General features: G+C 30.8%; 4 protein-coding genes across 5 annotated transcripts in view; 3 read left to right on the top strand and 1 right to left on the bottom strand.

The window, feature by feature from the left end:
* Positions 1-23,052, top strand: part of LOC128990338 (gamma-1-syntrophin-like) — a 134,531-nt gene that overhangs the window by 61,037 nt on the left and 50,442 nt on the right. The gene's annotated exons all lie outside the window — the stretch shown is intronic.
* On the top strand, positions 7,102-7,834 carry LOC128990339 (uncharacterized). The gene is made up of 2 exons (XM_054412679.1): positions 7,102-7,292; positions 7,597-7,834. Exons 1-2 carry the CDS (start codon positions 7,149-7,151, stop codon positions 7,756-7,758), a joined length of 306 nt encoding a protein of 101 aa, XP_054268654.1. The 5' UTR covers positions 7,102-7,148; the 3' UTR covers positions 7,759-7,834.
* On the bottom strand, positions 11,430-12,057 carry LOC128990340 (uncharacterized). The gene is made up of 2 exons (XM_054412680.1): positions 11,849-12,057; positions 11,430-11,646 (listed from the first exon to the last, which is right to left on the bottom strand). Exons 1-2 carry the CDS (start codon positions 11,990-11,992, stop codon positions 11,485-11,487), a joined length of 306 nt encoding a protein of 101 aa, XP_054268655.1. The 5' UTR covers positions 11,993-12,057; the 3' UTR covers positions 11,430-11,484.
* Positions 17,725-18,436, top strand: LOC128990341 (uncharacterized). The gene is made up of 2 exons (XM_054412681.1): positions 17,725-17,920; positions 18,257-18,436. The coding sequence occupies exons 1-2, from the start codon at positions 17,777-17,779 to the stop codon at positions 18,416-18,418; spliced, it is 306 nt and encodes a 101-aa protein (XP_054268656.1). The 5' UTR covers positions 17,725-17,776; the 3' UTR covers positions 18,419-18,436.

Here is a 23,052-nt window from a genome sequence, read left to right as displayed (position 1 = left end):
CTAGATGATCATATTATTCCTCGTTATATGCTAGGTATTTAATAACCTTTATTCTGGAACTCATAAATTCTAGTTATCATTTGTATTGCAAACAAAACTTGAAACACTTAGGAAATGTGTCTTCCCTAAATGTTTTACTGATTATATAATATGTTCACGGCATGACATGTTTTCAAGAGCAATTAATTATCTAACTATTTAGCCATTATCAGACTCGAGACTGAAACATGGTTTTAAAATTTAACATATCCAGTGAAACCCAGATTGTCAGGGAACATTACACATATTTACTAGCTACTTGCCAAGTTACAAGGATCTTGCTGTATTCCTAAGTGGACACTCAGTAAGCAACAGATCATCTCACACCATTATACACTCATCTTTCACTCATATTTTGGTTTAAATACGCACCTAGGCGTCCTCTATCTCAATTAATTGATGATTGGTAATAGGTGTTCAGTAATGATTATCCAGCAATTATTGGTAAATCAGCGATGGGAGGTTACAAATATAGACAGCCAGGACACTTGTTTTCTACATGATTGGCCCAATTGTTGATTAGGAAACACCCGTTTTAGCTTCCTTACTCCGTAGCTGCAGTGTAGAGTGTATAGTAGAGAGGAGTGGTAGAGTAGACGTCTCAAGTACAAGGCCACAGTTGTGTTTGTATCGTAAATCTAACACTCAACAACAAGGGGGCGACGACATGGCCCAAACCCACGTCCTACCCGCCCTGACACACACAATAATCTTGTATACAAAATAATATGTAAACTTTCCATTTATACTTGAAGTCCTTTTAAACTTGATCTCATTAAAAAGTATCTTATTTTTGACCATGGACCAGACATTTCATGTCCATGTTTAAGCTGTAGGCTTAATCATTTAAATAATAAACATTAAGGTAGATCAATGTGTGCTGTAGAGTTTGGTGATGCAAAATTATAATTTCTGCCGATTACACCAATTTTTAACCAAGCAAATTGAAAGCTATATTCTTTTTAAATAAAATTCCACCGTAGCTGGTTCGAAAGGACTACTGCTGTACCCGAATTTCGAGGATTTTACCCACCACTCCCGAATATTTAAAAGATTCCATGTTTCCTTAGTGTTTTAGTATAAATGATCAAAGTGTTTAACATAACTAATATTTTGGATTGCCTTACGTTCCATATGATCCGAACTCATCTATAAATTTAAATAAATTACACACAGGGAATCTCACCAAAAATAAAAACCACACGAAACCTTAAAATTAGGTTACCAAGTTATTATTTTTTGTAAGAAAGTGTTTAACTTAAAAATTGCATTTTAACATTTACTTTATTTTTGATTAATAGAAAATGAGGTAATAGCTTGGCCTTCTACCAGTGAAGTGGGACCTACCAGAAAATAATTTTGAATCATAATACACGAGGAATTTTCAACCTGTGAACGAAAATTTTAGCATAGTTTTAACACAAAGGCTCTATATAACAAGACAATGTTAAACAAACATAACTCATGTTGAAGTACCTTATTTTTTACATGAGCAGAGTATTCTCTACATAACGGTTCTATTTTCACCGCAAATTACAACACATCTAGTGAAATTGGTGTGTGGGTCATACGTTACATGGTGGTGGCGAATGTTTTACATGATAAAGTACCTATCACCGTTTGTGGGTTATCATGGGGCAATACGTAGGCTAATACACAGTCCAATCGACAAAACTGAATTGGGCGAACGACCACGATATGTGTCAACATTACATGTAAATCTACATATAGGTCTATCTATATACGTATTGGGTTAGGTTAGGTTAGGAAGTTAGGTTATATTAGGTAACAAGTTAGGCTAGGTTTGGCTAGTGAGATCTATTTACTTTTAGATCTCAAATTAAAATTCAAAATTATATTGTTTCAAAGAAAACTTAATTCTTTTCTTGCAATGATTTGTTATCTCATACAAACAAACATAACCAGTACACAATTTTTTGTATCAAGAGTACAGAGTTAATACAAACAACTTGGAGTTTGTGGGTGATTCAAAGGTAATGAAAAGCCAATTAAGTCGTAATCAGGTCATAGTTCCTGATTCCATATATTCAATTGCTGAAAATTGTTTGTAAACAATGTAACTATTGTGCGTGTATTAAAAATAAATTTAAGATTGTGATTGCGAGATTATTAGTCTAATGGCATACATTGATTCCTATTTCATTTTAGTGTACGGTGTTCATAAAGTTATACAATAGTAGCGAGCGTTATACAGCAAAATGGTATGATACCATAACAGTCATTGGTGCTTTGACATGACATGACCTATATTTGTAATATTATTGATAGGTTACATTCATATTCTGTTGTCTAATAATATGTTTTCAATCAATAAAACCCGCAAAGCAAACATTGAAATATATCAGAGGTATTATGTTAGACTAAAGTATGTATATATTTTATATGTAAACAAAATATTACATACATTAAAATATGACTCTCAACTTTATTTTATTTGGCAGCTAGATGTCTACTTATTATGTGTGTTGTAATGCAATTTTTTATTATATGTTGTTTTAATTCAAGCCATATTACTAAATCACTCACGTGAATATTTGTTCCCCTTTACCAACCTTTACGATTATTAAAATTGTACACTTCATATTATATTACTAATCCTCTTTATAACTTTTAAAATAAATCTAGGATTTATTAATCAGCTACGTGCAGACAATAATGTACGCCAAAAACAAAATCAAACTAAGGAATTAAATATACTGTGGTTAAATGATGGTTGCCTTGGGCTGACTGGTCGATAGCACAGGGGTGCAGCTGATGGTACTTATGTAGATCGCTTCTATTGGTGTGATTTAGCAAGGAATAGATTTATGGCTATAATACTACAATATATTACGTATAGAGAACCTATTTATAAATTTATACTATAATACTTACAATATCCATCAACCCGTGTATTTCTTAGCAAGTTGTATATTAAAACATAATGCTTTAGCAAGTGTGTCTTAAAATAACCTTTGCCTTTTTTTATGAAACATAGCTAGTTTTCTTGTTGTTTGAAGTTAACTAATTCTTAGGCATCCCATTGGTTTAGTAGCGAGCAGTGCTTGGTTATTTTGAATTAAAATTACTATTATTGTTTTTTGTGGTGCAATAAAAACTACCCCATATTATATCCCCATCCCCATATATATGACCCATATATAAAACCTTTTGAGAAAACTACAAGCTACACCCCCATAAACCATATACTTAAAATGTTCGTCATGACGAGAACCCTTGCGCAAAACTATCCATTATTTCATAAATTGCCATTTAAGGTCGTAATTCCTTTCCAAAGAGAACTATCCATATATATAATGTTAAAAATACCCCAGCTGTACTAATTTGTTTGTTATTCTTTCAATTTATTACCTTACTAGCTGGCTCGACAGACGTCGTCCTGTCCTAATGTGGTTTTATGTCAAATGCTTGTTCATTTTCAAGATCCTGGTTAAAGTTCGATCGCTACGCTCACTCACCTTGAGGTTGGGGCTCGTTCGCTGCGCTCACTTGCCTTCAGGATAGCTCGTTCGCTACGCTAACTCGCCTCCAGGTTGAAGTTCGTTCGCTACGCTCACTCAACTTTTGGTTGCAAATTATCTGTTGTCATAAATTTAAAAGAAAATAATAGTGCTGCTTCCTGTTGGTAAACCTATTAACTTTTTAATGCTATTGAACATCACAGAATCAAATTGTTTAGTTGAACCAGCTGTTAAGATTCTTTAATTCCATTTAAATATAAGTACTCATAAGGTTAACATGGGAAACTCCAGAGCCACTGGGGCGGAGTCCATTTGACGGATCTGCACCAAACTTCACACAAACCATCCTTGAATAATGCCTGAAAGTTTAATTACAATCTGTCGAGCGGTTTTGGAGTCCATAAAACACAAACAAACATACATACATACATACATACGAACAAACATACATTGGATTTTATATATATAGATTAAAATTAGGTGTGATTTTTAGTTCGTATTACTGTATTCCGTTTCGTTTATTTCAGCTTAACTTAACCAATCAATGGTTTTTTTTTTACTTATGAATTCAAATGGGGCGAATCCTGTGGGTAAAAGCTAGTTTAATTAAATTTATTTCATGTGCTTTGAAGTTGTAGTAAAAATAACAACATAAAGCTGCAAATAATAAGTCTATACTCTGAAGGCGAACAAAACAAATTTTAGTCAGTGTACCAAGCTATTCCTGGAAAGAGAATTTAAATAAGTTAGTTTCTTTCCATCAGCCATGTCATTGTAACAAAACTCGGAAAATATTTTTGAGGGGGATGTTATTAGCAACTTTGTAAGATTGTTATCAAACAAGGTTGTCTACTGCTTTTAATTATACCTGCCAAGCTTCATTATTGCCTTCATTAACCTCTCTCATGGATGAAGTTTCCAAGTAACAATCTCCTTTATGAAGAAGATACCTGGCATCGATTAAAGGTTTCATACTACTAACTGTATTCAGTATGTAAACTAAATGTTTAAATTCCTCATATTAAACGTCATCTTGTAATAATAAATACTAGAGGTCGTCCAGTGGTTGAAAACTCGAAGAACCTGGACGACCTCTAGTATTTATTATTACAAGATGACGTTTAATATGAGGAAAATTAAACATTTAGTTTACATTAGGGATATTCCAGGATTATTCTGCTAATTTACTGGCTTAATAGAGCCGAGTAGGATTAAAAAGGTTTGTCTCAAACATTCATAAATTCCGTAGTTCATAGTTAAAGTAAACAAACTATAACGATATCTTCAGAGGTGTTACAATGTCAATTATGTGCTTGTGAGTGATTAAATATTAACTGTACAACATAGAGAGTTTTCAGGGGTTGAAACTGACCCTGGTACAATGTATTGTAAAGCAACAATGTATTTTGTATTGCATTAAACAATAGTCACTAACAGCCTGTCGAGTGCTCAAATCGACTGGAGTTATTGATGTGAGCTGCAAGTACTTGAGTTGCACAAAAGCCGAGTGAAGTCAACGATCACAAACCCTTGGAAGTAGCCAATATAATGTTCAAAGTAAGGTAAAGTAAATGCGTTTTTTCTCAATGTTATTGATTAAAAACTAGTTACATTAACCAAGTAAAATGAAATACCTCGAGTGTAAAACATGATAATTGGAATGCATCTTTTAGTAATTAACATGCGTATGTTTATCTTTACATATTGACTTTGGAAATCAGGTATTTACACTCTGTAGAAGCCGCATAATTATGGTGTAGTAATAATGAAAAGACTTATAACACGCATTATGAGAAGTATTAACACATAGCTTTACTAAACCAAACCACATTAGAGGTTGTCCAGTGGTCGAAAACTCGACCAAAAATATGTAATACACAGACTCCTCTACTTTCACCCCACGCTGTAAATAAAACATGTGATTTGGAATTTCTTCATTTTTTTCGATTTTCTGTTCATATTTCGTTGTTATTTCGTCACCAGTATGGTAATCCAGGCCCATGTTAATTTTTAGAAATTTTATAATTCATTGTTTGGTAATTAATTATATTTGGGCCTATTTTAATCAAGTGATTCTGCACATTTACAGGAAAATATCTTTCCGTTATTGCCATCAGGATCTAGCTTGAATTAATCTACTTTACTATAATTTATCTTCCAGTAGAGGATTTATTTTGCAATACTCTATACTCTTATCCGGGTTAAATTTAATATTGATTTGTTTTAATTGACTAAATTGGACAATCTTTAAAATTAATGAGATATCTGGATTACCTGGTTTATCTTGAATGTTCTTTTATTGCTGCAAAACATTAAGATTTTCGTTGAGAGTAATGGTATGCTATTCATATTAGTCAAGGTCTTATTACATGACAAGTAATTTTCAAGAAATAATTTAAAAATGCAACTGAAGATTCACTTAAAATGTTGGTTCCCTGTAACGTGTATATTTTGTTATGCATGCAATGAATCTACAATGTTAACAAATTTATTTAAATTAACATTATTTTATCAAAATCTACAAAATTTTAAACAGATTGGAGAAAACTTCCTTATTTATTTTGACGTTATTTTGATTAATGAATTAGAATGAATGCCTATGACATTTCTTGCATGGAGTATTTTCGTCAATAGCAAAACTGTATTGCCAATAGAACAAATGTTATATCTTTACATTATTCCCTACCCATCAACATTCTGTCGTTATTCACTATAAACCATCGTTAAGCATGTTTATAAGTTTGTACAATGTTGGTATCTCTGAAATAGTAAATTTAAATATTAAACTAGAGTGAGGTTAATTCCTACTTCTCGGAAAAGCAATCGACGACGAAATTCATTCTCTCTAATTTGAGTGATTGGTCCATCAACTTGACTCGGAACTGAAACACCTCTTACTATTGATTTTAACCGAACAAAAAGCTGTTTTTTATTTAAACGGAAGTTGGTTTCAGAATTGTGTAAGTCTACAAAATGAAAGAATATCAGTGCTCTCATGTTGAAGTTGTTAGCATAGTACTGTATTTGGGTCGAAAGGTTATTGTATTGCTTTAATTTGTGTATTTACTGTGAGTTTGTATTCTGAAAGTAGGATTCCCATCCTAATGTATTTACATTTTCACATTATATCAATGTTCCCATTATCTGTTTTTATATGTATTTCATTTTTAGTTGATTGTGTCACTGGTGATGTAATCTTTCTCTCATATTTTAGAGCCAGCATTTGCAGTGTGTCCTTCACGTAGGTAGATCAGGATTGACCTAAAGTTACCGAGTAAACCATTCTTTTTTGTTTTTAATAGTTTTATGACAAGAAGTAAATAGTAAACACCACAACTCCACATATCCAAGGGAAAATATCTTTAATCTGCCAGGTAATTCATAAGAACGGAAGTTTCTGTTTATCGCTTCCCACATTCCACTACAGATTTGCACAAGCAGTGTAACCTAGCAAATCTAACACGATAACACAACGACGACTATGTATCTCAGATGTTATGTCAATCGCAACTGAATGTTGCTATAGGCATTGAGGTGGTGGTTTCTACGGAAACGTTTTCTGAATAATTAGACTGTTTTTTCTCTTTGTAGAGTTACCGGTAAATTTTCAGTATTTAAGCCTTTAAGATGTGCAGCATAAACAAGATGGACCGTGAGTCGATGGTGGACGTAAACCTAAGAAACATGTTTACAGAGGCCGCTAAGAAGGCTACTGGGGACGGTCGATCCATGACACAACAGACAGTGGTGGACTGGCTGACTAAGGCAAAGGTAGAGTAATCACTACAAAATGTCTAAAACTCTGTTAAAATTATAAAATAAAAGTAGGCAAATGACTTAAGAGTGTGTAATGTTATGTACCTATTTGTATTTCCCCGGTCTATGGTTTTCTCTTAAGAAAATGCAGAAAATATAACAAATTCTGAGATTGAACACTTTTCTTGTTTTTTTTCTTTGTAAAAAATTGCTTGCTCAGAACTCTAATTAACTAATTGTTGACAAACAGATTCGCTGTACGATTCTACCATTACGGATTTTGTATCTACACAAGTCATTATAAATACAATGTCTTTAGGTTATTGATGGACAAAGCATCACCAAAGAGGAGTTTGCTTCTGCCTTCCAGAAGCTGGGTAAAACTAACATAGACTTCTCCGAGTTCACCAAACTGTTAGTTGATTTGGCCTCTAGCAAGAATTTGGACGCCGGAGTTTTAAAAGAGAAGCTTACAAAGTAGTTGACAAGGGTACAATCATAGTTCAGAGTGAGTCAATTACTGCCAATTAAAGATTACTAAGATGGTTGTATTGTTCTTTTATGTTTTCATATGAATCGTGAATTGGGTTTAACACTAATTTTACTACCAATAAGATTAAAATAGACCTATAAGGGAGTTAATTTCAGTTTTCAACATAAACAAATAGATAAGATTGAATTGGATTTTAAATAGCTGTGTTTTAGAAAAACTCTCGTTATTCTCAAGACTTATTACTCGAGCACAAAAGCTAAAAGTGAACTTGAATTAGTTAACTGGACAGTTATCAAGATAAACAAGTTAGGTAGTGAAATGCGTATCTTAACTTATTAGGCATGAACCATTAAAAAGAATACTAAGTATTTGTTTGCATTGAAATTCTCTAAATTATCCCTGCAATAGGAACAGTAATTTAAGTAGTAAAATGTGGCCTGTAGAAAATGTACTTAGAACAGAACACAGCATAACTCTTGCAGTAACAGCATAGCCAGCTTTATTGAGCTGTTGGAAATGTTGTTGACGTTTGTGGAATTTACTGAAGAGTTCTCACACTATATTTTGTTTACAAGTAATATTTAGTTTTCAATTTATTGGTAAAGAAAAACATAACGAAGTTGAACTCGTGGTAATTTATGAAATATTGGTATTCACACCTAGATAATGAGTTTTCTTTCATAAATGTTTTTTTTTAAATTACTATTCATAACCAGAACGCAATCCAACTATGAATACAAATTATTCTAAGATCTGCATTCATAATTCCTTGCATTTTTAAAAAAGATAACTTGGCTTTGAATTTAAACAGAACTTGATTCAAACTTTGTGTGCAATTGTTTATGCACTGTATAAAATCAAACTACATAATGATTCGTTCAAAATTACAATAGGCAAACTCCTTGTGGTTAAATTAGTATTAAGATGTCAATTACAAAAACTTTAAAATACATAATGTGAGTTTAGGTTAAATAAGTATCAGATACTCTGAAAATCCTACATATTAATAGGCAAGAATGTTTCTAGAAAACCTTTTTTCTCAGCTCGTGTGCATCGCAGGGAAAATCTACTCATACTGTTAGAAAGATATTCTCCTGTAGAATCCCTTTATAAATTAAAATAGGCTCAAAAATAAGCACAAGAAAGGAATTTAAAATTTGAACAAAATTACATGGGCCTTATGGGTTACCATGTTAGTGACGAAATAACATAGAAATATAAACAGAAAATCAAACCAAATGGAAGAAATTTTAATCACATGTTTTATTTAAAGCGTGGGACCCACCATGGTCAGTTTCAACCCCTGACAACTCTCTATGTTGTACAGTTAATATTTAATCACTCACAAGCACCTAATTGACATTGTAACACCTCTGAAGATATCGTTATAGTTTGTTTACTTTAACTATGAACTACGGAATTTATGAATGTTTGAGACAAACCTTTTTAATCCTACTCGGCTCTATTAAGCCAGTAAATTAGCAGAATAATCCTGGAATGTCCTTAATCGGTTGATGTCACGATTATCGAGTACTAATCACTGTCACAAGCTTCACCTAGGTTTAACGGTGTTTTGAGCTTATTTTCTGATTGTAGTCTGCATTGTTATATTACAGGCACACGTAAATATTTATCGAAACTAATTAAAATTGTATTTATAGATATAAAAATGCCTAAAAATGTATATATACAATTAATAATACATTTACTATATACTGAAAGTATAACAACGGTTAAACGCAATACTGTTACAGTATATTGATTTGAGTTTACGTATAGCAAATTTAATTTTTAATATTTTGTAGTACAATTTGTAATACAACAACCAATTAATTTAACCATCAAAAACTCGTCAAACATAATTATTGTGTTGTACATAAAACACTATTTAACTTAGTCATGATATTTACTATGTACCATTTATACCACAAAACAATATTTGAACGTACAACAATAATGTTTAACTTATTTTGATATAATATAGGTAAAAATTCATTAACAGCTTAAATTTAACATTATAGTTGTGTATCAAAGTAGTTATTTTATATTTTTAGTAAATCCATAGTCCCAATTAATTGAAATACTGTATTTAATTAAAATACTTTTGATTTTTATCACAAAGATTTTCCTGTAATCCATCCGTACACTATTTTGTTTTGTAATGGATATGTGTACTTCTTTTTTGAAGTTCATTGTTGGTGATGGTGAGTTTATTTATTATGTTATAGAGTTTATAAATAATAGTTGTTAATAATAATATGTTCTCTATAGTTAATATAGATTTTATTATAGAGTTTATTATGAGTTTATTTAGTTGCTCAAAGGTTTATTGCAGACATTTTCCATTATAATGGTAAAAAACAATACACAACGTTTTGGGATCTGGAATCTGATCCCATCCTCAGGTGAAAAAACTTGACTAACACATTACAACTAACAATACACAAACGCCCAACCTAAGTTGGAATACACTACAGAGTGTAGCAGTAAAAAAATATGCACTTTGGATTTGTGTAGTTATAGTATTTCAATAAAAGTCTTAAGTTTAATAATCAGTATAATTTCAAACATTTTAATCCCATATAATAGTTTGCTCACCACGCAGACCAAGTATTAACGGTTGTGGCAAGTCCAGAATACATTCCTACCACAGATCCGCTCACTATTGTTTCTACACAAATGTTAAACTCAATATATTAGAATCTAACTTCTTCTATGAATGTTTTGTTCAAATCCCTAAAATTACAATTATTTAAAAAAAATGTAAAATTCCACTTACAACGTTTAATGCAGCAATCTATTTCTGAATAAATCTTCTTTGTGTTAATTGATTTTACAGTTAAAACAATACTAATTAATTTTACATATTACACTACTAAGATTTTTAATAAAAATAAAATATTAAGTTAAAAAAGTAGGGTATGCTAAGTCTGATATGATTGGATGATATTAGTAATGAAAATTATTGTCTGTACTTTAAAAAAGCTATAACAGTTGGAAGACTGTTTCTTCTCAAAGATTTAAGATTTTCGTCTTCAAAATGTGTTTACATACAAATTTAGTATAATTTATTGGTCAGCTTTTCTTATATTTTTTTATGAAGAACCAAAACGTAATTCAGTTTTCTTATTTAATTTATATTTAGAAGCCACATGCATTTGAGATTATTTCTTAAACTTTGAGAGTAATTAACACTAGTAGGCTTCTCTTCACATAGTAAATTTTGAAGCTCGTTTTTCGTGTCTACTAGTTCATGTCAGGTGACACTGGGCGTTTTACTACTTAAATTACTATTACTATTAGGGGGATAATTTAGAGAATTTTAATGCAAAAAAATACTTGGAATCTGTTTTAATATTTTTCATGCTTAATAATATACACATTATATTTCACTACGTACCTTGTTTTTCTTTTGATAATTAATGACTGACTCAAGCTCACTTAGCTTTTGTGCTCGAGTAATAATTATCGAAATTAAAGAGAGTTTGTCGACCTGTTACATCTATTTAAAATCCAATTTGATTTTATTTATTTGCTTATAAAGATAACTAAAATTAACTCCCTTATAGGTAGATTTTAATCTTATTGGTAGTAAAATTAGTGTAAAACCAATTTACGATTCTTATGAAAACGTTAAATAACAATACAACCATCTAAGTAATCTTTAATTGACAGTAATTGACTTATTCTGAACTATGATTGTACCCTTGTCAACTACTTTGTAAGCTTCTCTTTTAAAACTCCGACGTCCAAATTCTTGCTGGAGGCCAAATCAACCAACAGTTTGGTGAACTCGGAGAAGTCTATGTTAGTTTTACCCAGCTTCTGGAAGGCAGAAGCAAACTCCTCTTTGGTAATGCTTTGTCCATCAATAACCTAAGTCAAGTACAAAGAAAAGAAAAACTAGAAAAGTGTTTAATCTTAGAATTCTCAATATTTTGCGCAGTTACGAAAAATTGAAAACCAAAGACCGGTGGAATAAAAATAGGTACATAACATTACACACTCTTAAGTCATTTGCCTACTTTTATTTTAGAATTTTAACAGAGTTTTAGACATTTTGTAGTGATTACTCTACCTTTGCCTTAGTCAGCCAGTCCACCACTGTCTGTTGTGTCATGGATCGACCGTCCCCAGAAGCCTTCTTAGCGGCCTCTGTGAAAGTGTTTCTCAAGTTCACGTCAATCATGCATTGTGTGTCCATTTTGTTTTTACAGCACATTTTGCTTAAATACTGAGAATTTACTGGTAACGCTACAAAGAGAAAAAAAGGTTCCAATTATTCAGTAAACGATTCCATAGAAACCACCACCTATAGCAACATTCAGTTGCGATTGACGTATCATCTGCTTACAGGTAACAATGCTTGTGCAAATCTGTAGCGGAATGTGGAAGGTTAGGAAGTGATAAATAGAAACTTTCGTTCTTATGAATAAGCTCTAAGGCAGTTTTAAAATATCTTTCCCTTGGATATGTGGAGTTGTGGTGTTTACTATTCACTTCTTGTCATAAAACTATTAAAATAAAAAAAAAGAATGGTTTATTTGGAAACTTTAGGTTAAGCCTGATCTACCTACGTGAAGGACACACTGTAAATGCTCGCTCTAAAATATGAGAGAAAGTTTAAATCACCACTCGAGCATGACTAAATATGGAATACATATCAAAATAGAAAATGTAAATCATTAGGATGGGAATCTTCTTCTAGTATTAAAAATCAACAGAAATGCACAAATTAAAGCAATAAAATTAACTTAGACCCAAATATTATGTTAACAAAAACTTTAACTTGGGAGCACTGATATTCTTGCATTTTGTAAACTTAAATAATTTTGAAGAACAACTTCAGTTCAGAAAAAAGTAGTATTTTGTTCGGTTAAAATCAATATTAAGAAGGGTTTAAGTTCCGAGTCAAGTTGACGGGCCAATCACTCAAATGAGAGAGAACGAATTTCGTCGTCGATTGCCTTTCCGAGAAGGAGGAATTAACCTCAGTCTAGTTTGATATTTAAATGTATTATTTCAAAGATAGCATATTACATAATACATATTACATAAATAGCTGTAAATACTTATAAACATGTTTAACGATGGTTTATAGTGAATAACGGCAGAATGTTGATGGGCAGAGAATAATGCAAATATTTTACAAGTGTTCTATAAGCAATACCTCTTTTCATATGGACGAAAATATTCCATGGTATGGGCATTTGTTAAAAATTCATTAATAATAGATAAATATACTTAGAAATAATCTTTATTTGCCTGTCCAACCAAGAGGTAAAAATATGTAAGGACGTTTTCTCCAATTGATTTGAAATTTTTTAATTGTTTAACATACAAATTTTACTTTAAAACCATTTGATAACATTGTAGATTTATTGCAAGGGTAACAAAATATACCCGTTACAGGTAACCAAAATTCTATGTATATCTTCAGTTGCATTTAAAATAATTTATTTTTTAAATACATGAAAAAACGTCGGCTAACGTGAATAGCATACCAGTACTCTCAACGAAAATGTTTTGCGGCAATAAAAATAGAAACATTCTAGATAAACCAGGTAATCTACATCACTATTTGAGTTTAAATATTGTCCAATTTAGTAAAATGGTAAAAATCAATTAATATTCAATTTAACTTGGATTAGAGTATCGAGTATCAAGTATTGCATAATAAATCCTTTACTGTAAGATAAATGATAGTAAAGTAGAATCATTCAAGCTAGATCCTGATGGCAATAACGGCAGACGGGCTTGCATGGAATCTGCATCGATTTGACATTATTGCTTCTTGTACTTTATTGTACTTTGCTTCATCTTACTTCAATACTCAAACAAAATACAGACTGAAACTATATTATAAGTCATAATATTAGATCAAATATTAGACTTAAACTTCAAATGTAATATAAAAATATATGTAGGTGATACTAATTTTAGATAATAACAGACAATCATGTTTCTTGAAAACCTTTTCTCTCAGCTCGTGTGCATCGCAGGAAAAATCTACGCATACTTTTAGAAAGATATTTTTTCTGTTGATGTGCAAAATCCATTTATAAATTAAAATAGGCCCAAAAGTAAGCACAAACAAATTTTATTAACATGGGCCTAATAGGTTACCATGTTGGGTGACGAAGTAACGACGAAATATAAACAGAAAATCTAAAAAAATTGAAGAAATTCCGAATTACATGTTTTATTTACAGCGTGGGGTGAAAGTAGAGTAGTATATACATTACATATTTTGGTCGAGTTTTCGACCACTGGACAACCTCTAATGTGGTTTGGATTAGTAAAGTTATATGTTAATACTTCTCATAATGCGTGTTATAAGTCTTTTCATTATTACTACATCATAATTATGCGGCTTCTACAGAGTGTAAATACCTGATTTCCAAAGTCAATATGTAAAGATTTACATACGCATGTTAATTACTAAAAGCTGCATTCAAATTATCATGTTTTACACTTGAGTTATTTCATTTTACTTGGTTAATGTAACTAGTTTTTAATCAATAACATTGAGAAAAAACGCATTTACTTTGCCTTACTTTGAACATTATATTGGCTACTTCCAAGGGTTTGTGATCGTTGACTTCACTCGGCTTTTGTGCAACTCAAGTACTTGCAGCTCACATCAATAACTCCAGTCGATTTGAGCACTCGACAGGCTGTTAGTGACTATTGTTTAATGCAATACAAAATACATTGTTGCTTTACAATACATTGTACCAGGGTCAGTTTCAACCCCTGAAAACTCTCTATGTTGTACAGTTAATATTTAGTCACACACAAGCACCTAATTGACATTGTAACACCTTTGGGATTTCGATATAGTTTATTTACTTCAAATATGAACTACAGAACGGATGATTGTTTGAAACAAACCTTTTTAAGCTCACTCGGCTCTATTAAGCCAGTAAATTAGCAGAATAATCCTGCAATGTCCTTAATCGGTTGATGTCACGATTATCGAGTACTAATCACTGTCACAAGCTTCACCTAGGTTTAACGGTGTGTTGAACTTATTTGCTGATGTTAAAATTGATTGAGACTAATTTAAATTTTATGTATAGAGATACAATTGCCTAAAAATGTTAATATAATTTATAATACATTTACTATAAACTGAAAGTATAACACCAGTTAAACACAATACTGTTATTTTGATTTGAGTTTCCGTATAGCCAAATTTAATTTTTAATATTTTTTAGTATAACTTGTAATACAACAGCCAATTAATTTAACCATAAAAAACTCGTCAAACATAATTATTGTGTTGTACATAAAACACTATTTAACTTAGTTATTATATTTATTATGTACCATGTATACCACAAAACTATATTTGAACGTACAACAATAATGTTTAACTTATTTTGATATAATATAGGTAAAACATTCATTAACAGCTTAAATTTAACATTATAGTCCATTGTTAAATTTAAAATCGTTGTTTTATATTTTTAGTAAATCCATAGTCACAATTACATAATTAATTTAAATATTGTATTTAATAAAAATGATTTTAATTTTTATCACAAAGATTTTTTCCTGTAATCTACCCGTATTTTATTTTGTGATGGATTTGTGTAGTTATGGTATTTTAATAAAAGTCTTAAGTTTAATAATCAGTATAATTGCAAACATTTAAATCCCATATAATAGTTTGCTCACCACGCAGCCTAAGTTTAACGGTTGTGGCAAGCCCAGCACACATTCTACCACATACCCGCTCACTATTGTTACTACACAAATGTTAAACTCAATATATTAGAATCTAACTTCTTCTACGAATGTTTTGTTAAAATCCCTAAGATTAAAATTTTTTAAATCAAATTCACATTTCAACTTACAAATTTTAATGTGGTAATCCATTAAGTGAATAAATCTTCTTTGTTTTAATTGATTTTTCAGTTAAAACAATACTAATTAATTTTTCATATTACACTACTAAGATTTTTAATAAAAATAAGATCTTAAGCTTAAAAGAAGTAGGAAAATGCCAAGTTTGGTATGATGGGATATGATATTAGTATTAAAAACTATTGTTTGACTTCACTTAAAACTATGAAAGTTGGAAGATTGTTTCTTCTCAAAGATTTACGATTTATCTTCAAAAATGTGTAAATAAAAATTATCAGTCCAGCATAATTGGTCACCGTTCTTGTTCTTTTTATAAATTACCCAAACGAAATAAAATCTTATAATTTAATTTATATTTAACAGCCATTAGTGGTTATTGGACTATAATTTAAATATACATTATAATTTTTAATGTATTTATTTCTAACATCATCAATGTCGTATGGGTATCCTTCCAATTCTTAATGGCGGATTTTTCAGTGAGGTCTTCGAATATTCAACCTTAATTTACTTACTATACGAATACACTAATTTATTTTGGTAACAATCGAGGTTATAAGATGATCTATTTCTATTTTTAGGTATGACAGTAACAGTAGAAAGTCACACCAAGTACTGTAAGTATTAAATGAGACCTTTACTAAACCATAAACACATAAGAATCACTGACCACGGGTTTTCTTTTATACAATTTTTTTTAAGTTAAAATAAAATATTTGATCGAATATTAAGATTTATAATATAGTTACATTCTGTATTTGGTTTCAGTCTGTATTTGGTTGAAGTAAGAGGAAGCAAAGTACAATAAAGTACATGGACCAATAATGTCAAATCGATGCAGATTCCATGCAAGCCCGTCTGCCTTTATTGCCATCAGGATCTAGCTTGAATTATTCTACTTTACAATAATTTATCTTCCAGTACAAGATTTATTTTGCAATACTCGATAGCCAATATTATTATCCAAGTTTAATTAAGCATTAATGTACGAAATTGATATTTTTTTTAATGAAAGAGGTGTGTGGATTACCTAGTTTATCTGTAATGTTTAACTAATTTAATCTCCGAGAAACATTATCATTTTCATTGAGAGTAGTAGGAGGCTATTTATGTTAAAACTCAACCGAAGATTAACTTAGTAATAAAGTGTTCTGCAACGGGTGTATTTAGTTTTCTCTTTTAATGGTTTTAAAATGTTGACAGGCTTTTTAAAATAACATTTTTATTACTAAAAATATTCAAAATGTTTTAAACTGAGCAAGTTCATTTTCAAGTTCCTTTATAACTAAACAACACGAAACACGTTTTCTAATTATATTTATCTAAAAGTAATAAATTTGAAGTAAAATAGCCTTTCTTTATTTGGAAGATTTTCGCCATACCATGACCGTAATCTCATAGAACAAAATAATTGATTGAGGTTGTATACATGTGTAAATAATAATTGAGATTAATTGAAATCTCTTCATTATTCTCTACTCGTCTAATTTCTGTCGTTATTCACTATAAACAATCGTTAAGCATGTTTATAAGTATTAGCAATGTTCGTATCTATGAAATGATAAATGTAAATATCAAACTATACAATTAAGTGGGGTTAATATGTACTTCTCAAAAAAGCAATCATCGACGAAATTCATTCTCTCATTTGAATGATTAGCCCATCAACTTGACTCGGAACTGAAACAACTCTTACTGTTTACTTTAACCGAAAAAAACTACTTTCTTTCAAAATCTGAAGTATGTTTAAAAATTATGTAAGTGATGTTACTATCAAAACGTAATTATATACCATCATTTACTAAAAGTATACAGCTAGATAACTGGAAAGTAGATTACTTTCAGAATACACAATCAAAGGAAAAATACCCAAATTACGATTATTAAAGCAATAAAATAAACTTTAGACTAAAATATTATGATAACAGCAATTAACTTGAGAGTAAACTTGAGAGCACTGATTTTCTTCCATTTTGTTCACTTACATAATTTTTTAAACCAACTTAGCCTACGACTATGTAACGCAGAGCCACGTCTATCGCAGCTGAATGATTGTTTCTACGGAAACGTTTAATAGGAACGTTTTCGCTCTTTGTAGCGTTGCCTGTAAATTCTCAGTATTCAAGCCTACAAGATGAACAACGTAAACAAGATGGTCAGAGAGTCCTTGACTGTGGCGAACTTGAGAAACACGTTCACAGAGGCCGCTAGGAAGGCTACTGGGGACGGCCGTACCATGACACAACAGGCAGTGGTAGACTGGCTGACTAAGGCAAAGGTAGTACTAATATTGCACTGCAAAGTGTCTAATATTTTTAGGCTCTGTTATATTTATGAAATAAACAGAGCTACAACATAGGCAAATGTATTTAAGAGTGTGTAATGTTACGTACCTATTTTTATTTCACTGGTCTTTGATTTTCTATTAACAAAATGCAGAAAATATGAGGAATTCTAAGATCGAACCCTTTTCTTGGTTTTTTTTTTTACTTTTGCTCGCAACTCTAATCAACTAATTATTAATAAAAAATAAAAAAAACAGATTTGCTGTTCGATTTTACCATTACGGATTTTGTATCTACACAACTTTTCATTTGAAATACAATGTCTTTAGGTTATTGATGGACAAAGCATCACCAAAGAGGACTTTGCTTCTGCCTTCCAGAAGCTGGGTAAAACTAACATAGACTTCTCCGAGTTCTTTAAACTGTTGGTTGATGTGGCCTCTAGCAAGAATTTAGACCTCGGAGTTTTAAAAGAGAAGCTTTCAAAGTAACATCGATGCAAACACAGTTCAGAGGATATAGGTCAATTAAAGATTATTCAGATGGTTGTATTGTTCTTTCACGTTAGTATAAAAGCCGTGAATTGGTTTTACACTAATTTGACTACCAATAAGATTAAACTGAACCTGTAAAGGAATTAATTTTAGTGTTCTTTATAAGAAAATAGATAAGATCGGAATGGATTTTAAGTATCAGCATAGACAAAGAGAATTAAATTTGGACTGTCGGCTATACGCCGTAACTACATGACGCTCCCAGCGGTGTGCGCCAGAACCTGTAATTACCGCAGCACAGCTGACGGTCTATATTGTCTATGATATCAGTAACAGGTTTGGACAAACTCTCGTTATTCTTAGTTTAAAAATATTTAAATTTTTACTTCGTTTTATAGGCTTCTTTTGCGTAAAAGAGTATGGTTATTTAATTATTACTTACATTTTACTAAGAGGGATATTTCTAAACTTCAACAAAGGGGTGTATGTGCTGGCATTGCTAAATGTACAGTAATACATTTTTGTCTAGATAATAATCTAGATCTTTATTGAAAAATATCTTTATTATTAATATTACTATTACAAATACTACTAAATCATTACTTATTTTGTAATGACTCACATTAAAAACAATAACTCAGTTCTAAAAGACAAATATTTAAACTACAGAATAACTTTAAGTGATGATTATTGCTTAGGAATAAAATTATAATTGAATATGAGAGATTATGATGCAATATCTGAGTTCAAATCCATTCAGTTAGATCCCCAGTTTTATATTTCAAACAACTTGATGTTCATTACGATTAAGTCTAGACCATGATCAAGATAATCGCAACGTTAATTATAATATTTCTCAGATCATAAAACGTCGTATTACTTTCAAACGTCTCACCAAACGAATATTCCCTTTTAAAAATTACCGTAATGGAGTAGAATAAAAAAAATAATTAATATTTACTAGTTGACGTAATTAAAATTTAGAAGGTTGTACAAAAGTTACACAATCATATCATATAGTTATATAGATAATATGTTATTGAATTAAATAACTTGCCACAAAGAAAACTGAAATTTATATAGTGATTTTCCAAAACTGTTCAATGTCCATTATGTCCATTGAGTCTATAAATTGAGATCGATTTGGCAAAACTTTGACAACCCCTAACAAAATATTTTGACGAATCTAGAGAGGAATTTAAAGAGAAAATCTTAGAGCGTTTTGAGAAAAGAATTCTTGGTATTTCAATTTACTTAAGTACCGACGTGACATTGGAACTTACAAGAACCTCGGCGTTCATATTTCCCTCAAGTCATCTCGTACGTGAAACATTTATAATGGCTGAATCAATTAAAATATTACATTACATTTCGATTTCATAATGGTTAAAAAATTTAATATCACAAATATAGTGTTTTATACATACAACGATTATTGTTGAATTGACATTCACTGATGTAACGTAATGTTTTATGGTTGTTAAGCAAACTAAGTATTAATTAAAGTAGTAAGTAGTATCAAAAATGTGATACATTAGTTGAGATACTTTTGTACATAGAATTTGATATTTATACTCAACATGTCGACGATTCCCAGTTAATTAAATACAAAAGTTATTTAAAAACCATGTATTTAATTATGTTTTGTATTACATATTAGCATTGACTATTGGATAATGTTGTATTGATAGTCAAAGATATTAGTTATTTCACTCCCAATAATAGGAGACAATTTTACCTGGCATTTCACACACAATTTTAAAATATTTTTTATGCTAAGCCGGGTTATAACATAATTTGAATATTTACCTTTTATTAGTATGTCATAATCTTTCCTCAGTGCAGCAGTTTTCCATAAACACTCAAGTGTAAAATAATAACGACTATGTGCAACTACTAACATGCTAACAAAAAAAAAACTGGTACGCCCCCTGATATGCAATACCGTAGTGAAAGCATTATGTGAAGTATTTACAAACTATCAGTGGGGTCTGAATCGTTGACTAAATAGCCTTAAGTATTAATGCACGTTTTCCACGTATTTAATATGCTTTCTCCGCTCAATAATGCAAGCAGACAACTGCATTGTACACCTAGTATGATTAGGTCTATGTATGGTATACTTCCTGATATCGATATAAAAAGGTTTCAATACAAATGATAGCCATTACTTGTCTTTAGGGGAAAAAATTTGACAGTAAAATATTAAATGAATCTAATTGAAAAGGTAAGTATAAACCGTAATGCCTTATAACGATACAAACACTATTTTAAAGCATTCGGGCTCTTCATTGATGCCAAAATTGAAAAATAAAACTAGTGGTCAGGGTGGAAAGTGTAAGGAACCCCCTCCCTCCCCCCCCCTTACAGCCACTACACCAACATTACCGCCAAAATGGGTCCCTGAGCGCCTTTACAACTGCCATATCTCGTGGAAAATGTCTTCCTGCGTCTTCCTACATGTTTATATCCGTTTCGTCTTTTGAAACTTTTAGGGAAGTGCGTAACACATGGGGACATTAACAAAAACATGGAATGGGTACATGAAAAATGTGAAGAATATTTTTGGGTTTTCTCCTTAATTCTACTCTATAAATTAAGAAGATTCAAATTTGCTAACTTACCTCATTCTGTAGTCATCATCCAAGTAGTATCCTAGATTATAACCTGATAAAGTATCTGATTTTAATTGATGTCTTGTTGAATTCTGGACAAGCCGAGATTCTGTACCAAGTTTTAGTAAATTAAAACATAGTCAAGTGATTGCTTTCAACAATCGTGACTTTTTTAGCTTCAACAGTTTTGTTGTTGTTGATATTTTAACGGGTATTTACCCTGATCCAAAGTAAAAAAGGAAGTTTATTGGATTTTTTCCGTAACCATTCAGTGGACGCTAAATAATTTAGTACATTGGACAATAATTCAAATATATATTTAAACGAATTCAAACGTTTTTGGCCTCTGGGGACCTCAAAACGAAAGAGTAAATCAGTCCTAGGGGGAGGGGGTAATAGCGGTTCCCTTTATGGGAAATTATCTCAAACTAAAGTAATGTTCTGCATCTGAATACATTTGTTCACTCGCCTAACGTGTAAGTAAAAACATCAAAACAAATAAAAGTTTAATTACAACAGTAACGTATAACACTGCAGAAGTACTTGGCTTTGGAGATGGCAAGGAGCGCGGGAACTAAGTATTTGCCATGATGAATTACCTGCAGTGCTTTCCCAACCATGTGTTACACTGCAATATAAGCTGGGTTGTTCTGTAACCAACAGTGAGTGTTCTTAGGATATAAATAATAAAGAAATAAATATAATATAAATTGTAATTTATAGTATTGTAAACTTCAACTAAAGCTTAAACCCCCAAGACATGTTGCTAAATCTATAAAAGAATTAACTATGCTTTCTTACGTAAAGATTATATTGAAAATAAAAATAGATAATTTAACTAGTATAATATACCATCGTATTGACCACCCGAAACTTTGTTTACTGAAAACCAATAAAAGAACACTTTTCTTACAGTTTAGTTTTATTTTGCTCGCACGTAATTCTCATAGAAATGTGCAAATGCTTATGAAAAATTTCAAGTCATCCATATATTTTGTTAGAGGTTTTTACAGTAAATGGTTAATTTATATAGAATACATGATTACACCTATTTAATTTCACTTTATCCAAAGGTTTCACTGTAGTGAAGGGTTAGAAGAATCATCATCTTTATTTCATAGTAAGCATTGAGTTAAGATACATAATAAATATTGTTATCTTCACCGTAGAGTATAAACTATGTTTTAGTATGTTATTAGTATGTTAGTAATAATAACATATGTTAGTATGTTATTAGTATGTAAACTATATTTTATAGTTTTGTTTTTACTTGACGGAAATAATGTTACACATTAATCAGTTGCAATGTAGTTTCTTGTAAAACATCTACTTTTAATGCAGCTGTCAAATGTTTACGAATACGGTGCGGTTTCTCCAGTTGTTTTACAATTTTCTTTAACTTCCGAGGTTTTTACTACAACCCTTTTAAATTCAAAGGAATTCCACCGCAGTAAGAAAAGTTATTATTTTTGTATCACATGTATGACAACAATATGTTTCATATGTAGTCACTGTATGAACAAGAAAAACTTATAATTTCTCTTAAACAATTACATAATTTGAAATGTTATAATAGGACGAGAAAGATGTATTAATTAAGATGTTGACTAAACTTCAGACAGTGATTGACGATGTTTAGATTGTGTTTCAAGTCTTTAAAAATTATTTTTACGTTGTAAATAGATGTTCTAATAATTAATAATTTATGCAATACAGTTTAGCACCTTTTATAATATTGGAGTTTTATTTTAGATGGGATTTTATGTTTGTGATGGTAAGGCGTACAAGATTATAATGTACATTGGACGAATATTTCATATCTGTCCCTAGGCTTTAATTTATGTAAACAAGGTTTTATGGAATTTAAGTACTACTAGGGTTATATGAATTTAAAAAGTTGCACCACAATTTTGAATCGACGTAATTAACTCAAAATAACAATTTCACATTTTTTCATATGCAACCTTAGTTAAGTTACACGTTGCTTAGTCTATGGTTAAACTTAAGTATTGTAAA

This window comes from Macrosteles quadrilineatus, unplaced genomic scaffold, assembly GCF_028750875.1.
Source record: "Macrosteles quadrilineatus isolate MER2022 unplaced genomic scaffold, UCM_ALF_1.0 Scaffold_3__2_contigs__length_128488019, whole genome shotgun sequence".
NCBI classification, from domain to species: Eukaryota; Metazoa; Arthropoda; class Insecta; order Hemiptera; family Cicadellidae; genus Macrosteles; species Macrosteles quadrilineatus.
The sequence above is the reverse complement of the archived record's forward strand: the minus strand, read 5'-3'. Positions and strand labels throughout refer to the sequence as shown.